The following is a 13,406-nucleotide window of genomic DNA, read 5'->3' as shown; positions in this document are numbered from 1 at the left end:
AAGCTTGCCCTCTTGAAATGCCCATAAAAAGTGACAGGTCGAACATAAGCAGGAGTTTAAGAGAGAGAAAAATTAATGGGAAGAGCACCTTGCAAAGGATGCTCTAGCTGTCAGCAGAATGCTCTTTAAATGCATTGAAAGCAGGAATCCAGCTAGGAAACAGGTGGACCACTTGGTGAGCAAGGGTGAGAAGCATACTCAGGGGTGATAAGGCCATAGCAGAGAAGCTCAGTGAATTCTCTGCATTGGATTTCTATACCCAACACTGTCTTCACAGCAAATGGATTAGAGGATCTTGATCAGTTTGAAGTAAATATGGAGGAGGGGTCACATTAAAGAAATATAGGATGAGGGGTAATGGCCTTAAGCTGAAGGAGGGGAGATAGAGATGAGATGTGAGGCAGAAATCCTTCCCTGTGAGGGTGCTGAGGCCCTGGCACAGGGTGCCCAGAGAGGTTGTGGCTGCCCCTGGCTCCCTGGCAGTGTTGAAGGCCAGGTTGGATGGGGCTTTGGGCAAGCTGGGCTAGTGGAGTGTGTCCCTGCCCGTGGCAGGGGGTTGGGACTGGATGAGCTTTGAGATCCCTTCCAACCCAAACCAGTCCATGATTCTGTGATATCAGTAACTCCCAGGACCCAGTGTCATTCACCCGAGAGTCTGGAAGGAGCTCAGATGTGAAGCTGGTGAGCAGGGTGCATCTCTCTATTGCAAATGGTCATGGTGCTGCAGGGTGGATCATCCCTTCAACTCCACCTGCAAAAGGGGCTCCATGGGGTTCCTGAGACCTACTGATCAGTGGGCTTGATTTCCATCGCTAGTGGGACAGTAGAAGCTGTGCTAAAGAATAAGGTGACTAAGCATATGCGTAAACACCTATGGCTAAAGCTCTTGCAGAGTCAACCAGGCTACTGCAAGGAGGAATCTTGCCACGGTGGTCTGCTGGACTTGTGTGAGAGTGGCTCCAGCTGGAGGGATCCTGTGGCCATAATACACATGACTAAAAGCTTTTAATAAAATTACTTTGTAGGGGGATTGGAGGAAACCCTCTTCTAGGGATAGGAAGTTGGTTAAAGTAAGGGTCGGTCATTTTTAGTCCAGAGAAGCGTCAGCAGTGGCCTCCCCAAGGGATTTCTGCTTGGACTCATTTTATTCTGCATTGTCATCAGTGACCTGGACGAGGGAATGCATAGTGATGTCCCAAAGCTTGCAGATGACACTAGGTCAGCCACTGGACTGATAGCAACTGTCCTCTGTGTTTTTATAAGATTGTTAGAGCTTTCATTGCAATAACAATAAATTATTTGCTCAACATAGATGTGTGCTTCCTTTTGCTGTAACAAGCTTTTGAGTGTACCACAGCCCCAACGTACAGAAACACCATGAGACTTGGTAACACCTGAATGTGATAAGCTATTATTTGGCTCACAAGTCCCATCGAACTGGGTCTCAAAGCAAAGAATTTGAAGAAACTCTGGCTGCATTTTTTTTGGTATTTTTTGTTATTTTGCTTTGATTTCCCTTGGGTATTCATGTGCCCATTTAGGCTTCAGTAAATACCAGTGTTTCTCGGTTGTTCTCAGTAATGACAGCTTTATGTAAGGGAAAAAGAAGGCAGGATTTATTCTGGCCCTTCTTAGCCCCTCCGGGGATGGTGGATGCTGGAGACTGGTGAGGAAGTTGCTGGCCTTTGGTGTACAGCCTTGTGCACAGCAAGGCTGCAACCAACACTGCTACCGATGATTTTGTTTTGGTTTAAGTGCATAGCACTGCTTCCCCTCTCTGCTTTCCAACCTGATGCCACAGCACATCTGTAGATCTATGCTCCAGCGCGTGCTGATGCACTAGAGGCTAGATGGCTGAGCACATCTCGGAAGCATTGGATTTTCCCTGCAGACGAGGCAGTGCTGGCCAGGAGGATCAACTCCCTCGTTCTGGCAGGAGCTCTGGGTCCAGCTGACCCCGTGCCATGGTGAAAGTGGGAAACTCTTACCCCAACACATCCATTGCCATGTCCTCCTTGTCTAAAAAGAAGGGCCATTAGCTTAGGAACCTCAGGCAGTTACAGCTCCTGCATTATTGATCAGGAAGGTATAGAAGACTGTAGATATTGCAACACGCCTTTATACAGCAAAGAAAATGCTGTCAGCCTAGAAACAAGGAGTCCTTCTTCTACTGCATAAGAAGAGTTTAAAGGTTCAGGATGCTCAGCAGTCAAATGGGTGACAGGATGGAGTAGGGAGTATGTAAACAATTGTTCACCAGCTGTTCTACCATATGCAAAACCTCTTGGGTCTTCTGTGTCCTACATCAGCGCCTTCTTGGAGTGAGAAGTTTGTGTATCCCTCTGCGGATCCATTTAGTTTTTACACTGTAAATAATGGGGTTTAGCACAGGGGGTACAAGGAGGTAGATATTGGCCATTAGGACATGAATCAGAGGAGAGGCAGGTTTCCCAAACCTGTACACCATGGACCAGCCAATCATTGGGATGTAACAAATCAGAACAGCACAGATATGAGAGACGCAGGTGTTCAGGGTCTTGAGACGCTCTTCCTTGGATGCGATACTCAGCACAGTCTTAATGATTATGATGTAGGACAGAATGATACACAGCAAGTCTAGCCCAACGGTGGCCAGGACAACAAATAAGCCATACATGCTATTCACCTTGATATCTGCACAGGGCAGCTGGAGTAAGTTGGGGTGCAAACAAGGAGTGAGCCAGCACGTGGGACCTGCAGAACAACAGGTTCTTCAGAAGTATCGGTAAGGAGCAAGAGGCTAACGCTCCTCACTGTCAGCCCCAGCCCGATGACACCTATCCTGGGGTTGGTCAGGATGGATGCATACTGCAAGGGGTTGTAGATGGCCATGAAGCAGTCGAAGGCCATGGCCCACAGCACCCCAGAGTCCAGGATGGCGAAGGAGTGAATGAAGAACATCTGGGCGAGGCAGGCGTCAAACCTGATCTCCCGGGAATCAAAGAGTAGCACTCTCAGCACTGTGGGGAGCGTAGACAGAGACACACCAAGCTCTGTGACAGCCAGCATGCACAGGAGGAGGTACATGGGCTCATGGAGGCTGCGCTCTGCTTTGATGACAAAGAGGATTGCACTGTTTCCCAGAATGGAAATAGTGTACATGCAGCAGAAAGGGATGGCCAGCAACACATTCCCACTTTCCATTCCTGGGATTCCTGATAGAAGGAAGGTAGAAGGTCTAAGGAAGCTACTGTTGGTCATTTTCCTAGTGCAGCATCTTTGTCCTGTCAAAGATCAAGCAGCAAATCCCATCTGTCCTACAAAAGAATTCACAGAAATCATAAAAGGGTAATCATGCCATAAAGCAAAGCTTTCTTCACGTCTCTCTCACTGTGGCGATGGGGATCCAGACTTGTGAGTTTACTGAGACAGCAAGAGGGCATTTTACCTTTGTGATCATCTCTTCGCATGGACAAGTACAGCTCCCAAAAGTCAGAAAGCTTATGGAGATGGAGGGACACAGTACCTGGTTGATGGTTGAATTATGGGCTTCTCTATGCCAGGACAGAGCGAGCTGTTTACAAGATTGGCAGATGTGATACTGTCTTGACTGTGTTGCACCGGAGGGCAAAAAGACTTGAGAGGCAGCATCCTGGATGACGGGTGAAAGCAGACTTGTATCTCATACAGAAAGCCCACCTCTGGACTTGGGAGTCATGGAGAGAGTTCACCTTTCCTTGCTCTGTCTTTCCTTGTCCTGTAGAAGAGCAAGAGACAGAGCACCATGCAGATACCTAGACCTGCTCTGACATTGCCAGGTGACTCCCCCACCCGGATAGCTGAGTGTGGCTTCCAGTGCTTTGTGAATGAGATTCCCATATCCCTTCCATGCAGCTGTTGCAGAGCACGTCTTCTCTGATGGCTGTGAGCTTCATCCTCATTTTAGATTTTTTTTTTTTAAAAAATTCTTTGCACGTCTATTTTCTTTCTGTGAATGAGTAACAGACTTGGTGATCTTTCCTTTCCCTAAAAATAACCTTGGCAGCAAAGACCTGATATAAATGCCTTTGCACCAAGTGGTTTCTGCATCTTTGAGAGCTGTGCGCAGCTGGGAACCCAGATAGTGCAGCAACATTTTGCAGGATCCAGCCAACGAGCACTCACCAGCATGCTGACAAAAAGCAGCACTGTGGACATCTGCTAGCCCAAGAGCACAAGATTTTGGACTTGGACATTCTCATATGTACCAATACAAGTGCTGTTTCCCAGTATAAATGGAGTGAACAAGAACCAAATCACCCTCTCGCAGGGAGGAGAACTCTGGCGGTTCCCTGTAGTGTACAGGGACCACTTCTGCATGCTGAGGAGATTTCAGTCCTACTTACCCACCTTGCCAAGCTGTAACACAGGCAAGGATTGTCCTTCCTTACACGTCACTGTCCCCTCACCTGGGTGCAGGTGCCTGCTGTGTAGGTATCAGCATCTCAGCTGGTTGTCTGGACCCCACCAACCACATTGGGGAACAGGCGCTGCCAGAAGGCAGTTTGTCTCACCCTGATGTCTACCCCAGTCAGATCAACGGTGCGTACAACCCTCATTGACAAGAAAAGGGTTTGAGGGTAACAAGCTCTTCATTACATGTGCATCCCCCTCCCTTTAAAACTAATCATCACTTTAACATTAATGCTGCGGAAGCACTGACAAAGTTATCTGAAATGATATAACAGCTGCCATGTGAAAAGCAGCCCAGAAAAAGCAGGTCACTTTGCCTTAAATATGGAGCAATACCCAACTATGACCTGTCTGAGCATCTTGCCTCCAGGCTGCCAGTGAATGCATCTTTATATCTCCACTCCACAAAATCCCCCAGGACTCCCAGGCTCACTGGATACTTCTGCTTCTTTTCTTGTGGTTGATCCACTATCTCAAAGGAGATGATGCAAACACACTATTAAGAGTGAATCCCAGCGTCAAGTGGGGTGCTACTGTGGAATTGCCTTGCGTTAGCACCAGGAGCTAAACAGGACTAGAAACTGGGTGTGAAGTCAAAGCAGGACTTGAATGTGGTGTTAGCTTCTGGCTTCAACAAGGGGACATCAGACAGGAGGAAACTTTCCTAGGAGGCCCTCTGCAGGGGTTAGAGGGACAGATGTGAACCTACCAAGAGGAGAGAGTGATGGTGGCAAGATCTCCCTTTCCTGGCAGCTGAGGCCTCCGGCACCACTGTCAGGAGATGAAACTCCTGAAAACACTGGGCTACCTGTCAAAACGTTCAGGTTTGGCCTTTTTCAGCAATGGGACCTTTTATTGCCTTTGGATTTCAAAGCACCACCCCAAAGTTGTACACCCACCCCCCCAGTCAAAGTGTGCTTGTGTTCCTGGTTTGGGTACAGAACTCCTTGGCTTTCCCACCACTTTCTGCAGGCAGCTCACGTGCAGGGTTAGCATTGACCGGAGGGCACTGCTGACCCCCTCCCACCCCAACAACCACCCTATCCATCCTGTGCAATGATCCAGATGTCACAGCCAGCTTTATTTATTTGCAGAGAAGGGAATCCTAGAGTAGGAGCCCAAGCTATTGGTGCCAAGTATCTGACGTTATGTGGCGGCGATGGCTTGTATGGACACATCCCCTAGGTCCCAAGGAGCTCTAGGAGTCAGGCAGGCACCTTTGCTGACCACAACAATCCCTTGCTGTCATTTCTTACTTGAAAAAGGCACCTCTTAGAAGACCTCTCCCATTGCCACTGGAGGAGACAGCATAGTGGATGGATGGACATTGGTCATGTTCTTAATGAAAATGAAAACAACATTTTTTGTGGAGTTTGCAGAAAAACAGGAGTTCTACCTCTACCCACTCACTAATGTGGGTGAACATTAGTCCACAAGAAATGGTGCAGCCCTGCTTTATGAAGTGGGTGCTCTGAGACTGGCTCTTAGATGAAATGCAGTTGTAGCTCTCCTCCTTTGGGTTCCCCTACCTCTCGTCTGTGGTCTGTGAAAAGCTACTTCTCTTTTAGCTGGAGGAAAAGGATGAACTGAGGTGAAATTTAAGTATTCTACTGAAATTGTGCCAAAAAAGAATAATTTCGCATTTTGTCTGCAACCCAACATCTGCCTTGCTTCAGCAGAAGTGCATGTTCTCTTCCTGGGCACCCTGTCCTGCTTCCCCGCTGGTATCTGGCTCACAGAGAGATAGCAGAGCCCGTAGGCTCCTCATGGGTGGCCACAATAGTCAGGGCTGCTCAGGAAGATAGAGAGCTGCAAGAAATGCCTGGCCAGGTCAGAGATCTCCTCTCCATCCATTAGTGCTCTTCAGTTTGCACTAAAAATAGAGCAAAGGTTGGTAACATGCTTGAGTTTCGTTAACTTGAGTTTGGGTCATCTAACCTTCACCTCCTGCTGCTGCTTACCTTTTCCAGATATAGAGAAGTGATTTTGTAAACCACGTTTGCCTCTTTATTGGGATAGTTGACATATTATTATAGTGCAATCCTGTTAGCAACGGTCTCCCTGTGATAGGACACTCCAAATAATTGCATCAGTGAGGATTCCTGATATTTTTTTAAAGGGTTTACATTTACATGGGACTTTTGGAATTTGCTAGCATAGGATTATTGTAGGTTTTACCTGCCTTACAACAACAAAAAAAAAGGTTAGTGCTTAAAAATGAATTCTACCCATTTCCTTCCACAAGGACAGTCACCATTCCCACCTGAGCACCTTCCCACAGAATCATAGAATCATTTAGGTGGGAAAAGATCTCTAAGATCATCGAGTCCACCCATTAACCTAACACTGCCAAGTCCACCACTAAACTGTGTCCCGAAGCCCCACAGCTGCATGTCTTTTAAATACCATCACACAGTCCAGGGAACACGCTTCACATAATGAAAGCTGCTGCAGGAAGGTCTTTTGGAGATACTCAGCCTTACGGTGTAAATATTTTAATCATGAAAGGATATTTTTTTAAGGAAAGGGTATTTATTTTAATAGTGACAGAATTTTAACAGTGAGGAGTTTAACTTCTGGGAGGGGCGAACTCTCCATCTCCCAGCGGTGTAGACGCCAGACTGAATGTCTTTATGCCAAATTTCATCAGACAATGGATGAAACCTCCAAGACAGTGATAACAGAAGAGACAGTCTAGTGATTTCTGCAAGAATGCATTGCTTAAACTCCTGGAATTGAGGGAGAGTTTCTCCCTGAACAAATAGTCACAGCATTAACTCTTGTTAAATTTACCAGCATCATCAGTAAGTTACGAGAACAGTTTGAGGCACATACATATGGGTCAGTTTCCCTTCTGCCGGAAGAGAAGGACCACCCTGTCCCAGATCTTTTTGGTTCTCACACCATAAATAATGGGGTTTAACATGGGGGGCACCAGCAGGTAGAGGTTGGCGACCATTTTATGGATGTAGGGAGGGATGCTCTGCCCAAACCGGTGGGTGAAGAATGTGAAGAGGGCAGGGACATAAAAGGCAAGGATGACACAGACGTGGGATGCACAAGTGCTGAAGGCCTTGAGTCGTGCCTCTGTAGATGGTTGCCTCATTACCACCCGCAGGATCATGGTGTAGGACACAGAGATCAGGATCGTGTCAGATCCTATCACTACCAAAGCCACAAAGAGGCCATAAATGACATTGACTCTGGTGTCCCCACATGCCAGCTTCACCACAGCCATGTGCTCACAGTAGGAGTGGGAGATGATGTGATGCTGGCAGAAGGGCATCCTGTGCAGGAGGAAGCAGCTGGGACTCACCAGGAGGACCCCACGCACCAGCACCAGGCTTCCGAGGGCTACCACCACCGTCACAGAGAGGATGCTGGAGTGCCACAGTGGGTTGCAAATAGCGATGTAGCGGTCGAAGGCCATGGCCGTGAGCACGCCCGACTCCACCGACGAGAAGGTATGGATGAAGAACATCTGAACAAGGCAGGAGACAAACCCAATCTCCCCAGAGCCCATCCAGAAGATGCCAAGCGTTTTGGGTAGCACGGATGTTGATAGGACCAGGTCAGTGAAGGCCAGCATGGCCAGGAAGAGGTACATGGGCTCGTGCAGGCCTGGTTCTGCCTTTATAATGAGGAGAAGGGTGATGTTCCCCAGCACAGAAATGGCATACATGATACAGAAGGGGAAGGCAATCCAGAACTGCTCCTTCTCCAGCCCAGGGATGCCAACGAGTAGGAAATAGGGAGGGTGGAAGAAGGCAGTAGAGTTCAGAGACATGAAAGCCTTCTTGTCTCTTGCCTACACTGAGGGCTCTTGAGTCCTGTAAAAAAGCACCAAACACCCTTGATCTGATCTGGTCAGTGGCAAACAGAGACTGGCATGAGATATCGTCTAGAAGCTCAAATTGCCCACACAGCCAGTCCTCCTTGTGACAGCTGCTCGCACGGGTTCAGGAGAGCACTTTTGAAGCAAGTGTCCTGCCAGTGGCCACTGAAAGTGCTCTGTCCCACTTGGTGGGGTGGTCCTGGAGCATGCCGACTGGAGTCCTCCTGGATCAAACTGCACGGGAAGCCTGCCCAAGGTGCACATCTCCAGTGTCCGCAGGGTGTCCAGCCCAGGAGACCAGACGAAAGCTAGTCTGAAGTAAACTTTCTTGAAATGTGCGTAGTGGGGATATGAGGTCAATAGCACCAGCCCTACAGAAGCTTTTAGGAGCGCTGTGCTGCTTGCCAGTGTAAACAGATAAAACAAGTGCTTGCCTCAGTCAAGAAACATCCTATTTCAGAGCAAAAAACCCTGAGCCAGTGCCACAGTATTTGACAATCCCCCCTACAAAAGCAGTGCTCCAGCAACGTCCGTTCTCCTCCCCAAAAAGACCGCAGCTTGCTCAGCCCCTGCACATTGCTCAACGCCTAGGATTTCCCTACTGCCTGGGAAAAGGATTTTGTGAAAAGCCCTGCAGCAAAAATTAGGCCCATGTTCCAATGTTCAGAAACCTTCCTGGGGCTGACCGTGCTTGTGCTGGAGAGCTGCAGGGAGCGGAGGAGACAAGAGCAGCTTCCCAGAAGGGAGCTGGACTTTTGCTCCGGTGCTAGCCAAGCCGGCTCCAGCAGCGGGCTCAGCTCCAGCTGCATCCGAGTGAGATTTCACACCACGACCACCGCAGACCAGCCCAGCCCAGCACGGCCACCAGTCACCAGCTGGAGCTGGGCTGTTGGGGCTGTGCTTGGAACCCTACAAATACGTATGGCTCGGGGTCACCTGCACTCTGGAAGAGATTTCCTGGGGTTTTTTTCCATGTGGCTGTAAACATCCTAGGAATGGGAATTACTGATGTTTTCCTTTCTTCATTCCACCTCCTTCCTCCCAGCTGCCTCTGTTGGTGCTGCTTTACCTAAAACTTCATTCTTCCACGGAGAGCACCGGGACAGGGAACACCATTCCCAGGCCAAGGCAATGTGAGAGACCAGAGCGTTCCTGCAAGCTCCACTGACTGGGGGCTGCTCAACACTTGCTGCTGCTGCCCAGGAGGACTGATGGCATAAAAGCCTTATTGCAGAGCAACAGGTTGCTGCACGAACCCTAAATGCTCACCTGCCTCCTGCAGCTTTCCACGCAGGGACTCTGCACTGCAGAGACCAGGAGACATTTATCTGTCAGATAAATCCCAGCAGGGAGCTCTGCATTTCCCCTGCTACTTAACAGATAATTGGAGAGAGACAAATAGGCAGTTTTTAACCCCCTCAGCACTGATGACCTCACAGACACAGCTGCATTTTGCCCAGTTTTTTATCTGTTTTCGTGCAGTGTGTTTATTTGGAGGAGACTTAAGAGACTGCACCTCCCTGGGCTGCTTTTGAGACGTTCACACAATATAGCATCTCTGTGCCAAACCTTTGGCAATGCCAATCTCAATTAAAAAGCAAGTCCTGCAAAGAACACCCCTTCAGTTATTGGGGAACCATATCAAATGCCAAGGCAGAATATTGAGAAAGTCTGGGACAGCAGAAATGCCAGAGTGTGAAAAGGGAGAGAGGTGAGAGAAGGGAGCAGAGAGAAGAGAAGAGAAGAGAAGAGAAGAGAAGAGAAGAGAAGAGAAGAGAAGAGAAGAGAAGAGAAGAGAAGAGGAGAAGAGGACTCAGAGATCCCCCAGGAGGTCCTCCAGGAGATGTCCAGCAGTTGCTCCAGCCCCCTGCGACTCCTCATTGCCTCTATTGCCACCTCCAGGCTCCTGTGACTCCTGTCCTCTCCCCACCACTGTGCAAACCACACTCCCATCCTGTCCTCCCCTCCCTCCCTCTCCTTGTCCCACCTCTTCCCTTTTCAGTGCCTTTTGCAACTGAACTTCGCTCTTTCCTTGCCTTCCCAGAGTCAGCTAAGTCAGTCCATCCCCTGGCTCTGCTCGTGGAGGAGATGTGGGTTCGGATGCCCCACGCTCTGGTTGGAGTTTTCCTGCTGCTGCAGGGCAGAGGTGACCTGGGGCCTCAGCAATGGACATTTCAGCTGGAATGGGACAGTTTTCACAGTCATCATCAAAGACACATGTTGAGGAAGAAGGCTCGTTCCCTCCCTTCCCCAGAAAAGCAGCGCTCTGGACTAAAGTTTGGAAAACAAGATGGAGCGTGAGAATCCCATACAGTTTCCATCCATACCCAGGAGAAATTCATCATGCCTCCCTGCTCTGAGGCTCTCTTAACTGTTTTTCTGAGAAACAGATGGCTAGGAAATATAATACAGCATTTTCAGGATGGTTCATTCATTTCTCTTTATTAATTTTTCTCTCAGCACAAAAGGGAAAAAAAGAGGAACATATGGAGAATGAGCAGGAGCCATTTCTCAATGCCATGGCCATCTGAAAAGAGTTTAGATCCATGGTGCACCTCTGAAAAATTCATTCACACTTCCCAAATCACATTAGACAGGTACAGATTGTTTTCATTTTTATGAAAATTTGTTACCCTTCTAAGCTCTAATAAAACAGAATATGACAAAAATATGACAGGGGGCAAAACTGCCTTTAAGTCAGAGATGGCAACTACTTGTAACTTACTTAAATGAAAGTATTTATTTTGAAATAAAATGTGCTTTAATTTAGCAGAAAATGTTATAACAAGATGTGTTTCACAGACACTGAAGCTATACAAGCACAGACTACAAAAAGGACACCCATTTTACTCTCAGCGTTAACTGGCAGTTGGAAGAAACTGCACCAAACTCCACCAAACACTGATGTCATTTGAAAGTCCTGATGCAAGACAGCGTGTGTCTTTGGTAAGATGCCTCTTTTAGCACACATAGAAGTTACGGACAAGATGCAAGAGCCCTGGAGTGCAGTGCTTAGACCTGTCTCCTATCATCCTGGACAGGCTAGAGAAGAAGCATATGAAATTCAACAAGGGCAAGTGTCGGGTCCTGCACCCAGGGAGGAATAAGCCCAGGCACCAGTACAGGTTGGGGGTGACCTGCTGGGAAGCAGCGCTGCAGAGAAGGACCTGGGAGTGCTGGTGGACAAGAAGATCTCCATAACCAGCAGCGTGCCCTCGTGGCCAAGAAGGCCAAAGGTGTCCTGGGGTGCATGGAGAAGAGTGTGGCCAGCAGGTTGAGGGAGGTTCTCCTCCCCCTCTGCTCTGCTCTGCCCTGGTGAGGCCACAGCTGGAGTTCTGTGTCCAGGTCTGGGCTCCCCAGTTCCAGACAGACAGGGAACTACTGGGGAGAGTCCAGCGGAGGGCTGAGAGGATGAGGAGGGGCCTGGAGCATCTCTGGTGTGAGGAAAGGCTGAGAGAGCTGGGGCTGGTTAGCCTGGGGAAGAGAAGCCTGAGAGGGGATCTGATCAACACTTCTCAATATCTAAAGGGTGGGTGTCAAGAGGAAGGGCCAGACTCTTCTCAGTGGTGCCCAGCGACAGGACAAGGGGCAACGGGCACAAACTGGACCACAGGAAGTTCCACCTGACCGTGAGGAAAAACTTCTTCCCTCTGTGGGTGACCGAGCCCTGGGACAGGCTGCCCAGAGAGGTTGTGGAGTCTCCTTCTCTGGAGAGATTCCAAACCCGCCTGGACGCCATCCTGTGCGACCTGCTCTGGGTGATCCTGCTCTGGCAGGGGGTTGGACTAGATGATCTCCAGAGGTCCCTGCCAACCCCACCAGTCTGTGAATCTGTGAATCTGTGTGAAACTGTCCCTGATGGAACTCATTGTTCATTTCCTGCTTGTCACATATTTCCTTGGTTTTCTCAAATAATTTATTTCTTTTTCACAGCTAAACTTGCTTATATTATGCCAGCGTGTACAGGGGCAACAGGATCACATGCCAAGCAAAGGTAGGTTGACCAGAGGGCTTGTGCTGCCTCCATCTTTGAAGGATTTTAGGACCCAACTGGATAAAACCCTGAGCAAACTGGCCTAACACTAAATGAAACTTCTCCCTACAAGTCTTAGACCATCGAACAGAACTTCCACTTGCATGGTGTGAATCAGTGCAGATTTACATGCTCTATAATTTTTATTTTTCTTTTTCCACCTTCTCCAGCACTTCTTCCTGATATTTGTTGTTTTGGGCTCTGGGTAGACCTTTCTGGAGAATGATCTGCCATGCCCCCAAAGGATTATCCCACCATCTACTCAGCACTTGCAAAGCCACATCTAGATACTGCATCTGGTTTTGGGTCCCAGTACAAAAAAGACATCAACAAAGTGGAGTGAGTTCAGCAGATGGCTCCCAGGGTGGCTGGGGCTGGAGCAATGCTCCATGAGGAAAGGCTTAGGAAAATGGGCTTGTTCAGCCTGGAAAAGAAAAGGTTTTGGGAAGACTCAACAGCCCAAGATCAGCCTTCCACCCATGGGGAGGTGTTCAAGAAGATGGAGCCCAGATCCTCTCAATGTGGCACAGCAGGAGAATGAGAGAAAGCAAATGTAAGTTGAAACAAGAGAGATTCAAACTGGGTATAAAGAGAAACTTCTTCACAGTAAGGACAATCAAGCACTGTAATAGAGACCTAAAGAGGTTGTACTTCCATGGAAGCTTTCAACACTGAACTGGATAAAGCCCTGAGCAACCTTGTCTGACCCTAGAGCCGCCCTGCTTTGAGCAGGAGGTTGGATTAGAGATGTCCTGATGTCCCTTCCAACCCGAATTACCCTGTGAGTCTGTGATAATCATCTACTGATGGAGACATCAGTGTTCATGAGCACCTGTGCTTCCCGATAGACTGTAGAACAGTCTTCTCAGTAGTACCCAGTGCTGTTCTAGTCATCTGTGAAGGGTCCTGATGTGCAAGGTTTTCTGCCCTAGTGATTTACCTTCGGTTACTCCCTTGTGTAGTGAAAGCCAGCGTGTCCAAATTAGAGATCACACACCCCTGGCACCTCTTGCTGGAGGAATCTCAGGGACTGTTGCAGTGGGAAGAGCAAACACATCCCTGCGTGTGGCAATGCGGCCACCTCAAGGATGAAGACTGCAATTCATG

At 48.6% G+C, this 13,406-nt stretch overlaps 3 protein-coding genes across 3 annotated transcripts in view; 1 reads left to right on the top strand and 2 right to left on the bottom strand.

Annotated features, from left to right (window-relative positions):
* LOC104637366 (olfactory receptor 51E2-like) overlaps positions 1 to 13,406 on the top strand; it is a 49,762-nt gene that overhangs the window by 1,033 nt on the left and 35,323 nt on the right. The window lies entirely within an intron of this gene.
* Positions 2,306 to 3,240, bottom strand: LOC104639178 (olfactory receptor 51G2-like). Its single transcript, XM_010307202.2, is given in 3 exon segments — positions 2,306 to 2,711; positions 2,713 to 2,772; positions 2,774 to 3,240. Coding segments are annotated over 3 exon segments (933 nt in total).
* Positions 7,144 to 8,218, bottom strand: LOC104639177 (olfactory receptor 52R1). The gene has a single exon (XM_010307201.2). The coding sequence runs from the start codon at positions 8,216 to 8,218 to the stop codon at positions 7,274 to 7,276; it is 945 nt and encodes a 314-aa protein (XP_010305503.1). The 3' UTR covers positions 7,144 to 7,273.

This window comes from Balearica regulorum, chromosome 1, assembly GCF_011004875.1.
Source record: "Balearica regulorum gibbericeps isolate bBalReg1 chromosome 1, bBalReg1.pri, whole genome shotgun sequence".
Classification (NCBI taxonomy): Eukaryota; Metazoa; Chordata; class Aves; order Gruiformes; family Gruidae; genus Balearica; species Balearica regulorum.
This window is presented reverse-complemented; position numbering and strand designations above follow the sequence as displayed.

What these genes read in the sequence shown, in the direction of transcription:
- LOC104639177 (XM_010307201.2), bottom strand. Translation starts at nt 8,218, where the DNA reads ATGTCTCTGAACTCTACTGCCTTCTTCCACCCTCCCTATTTCCTACTC.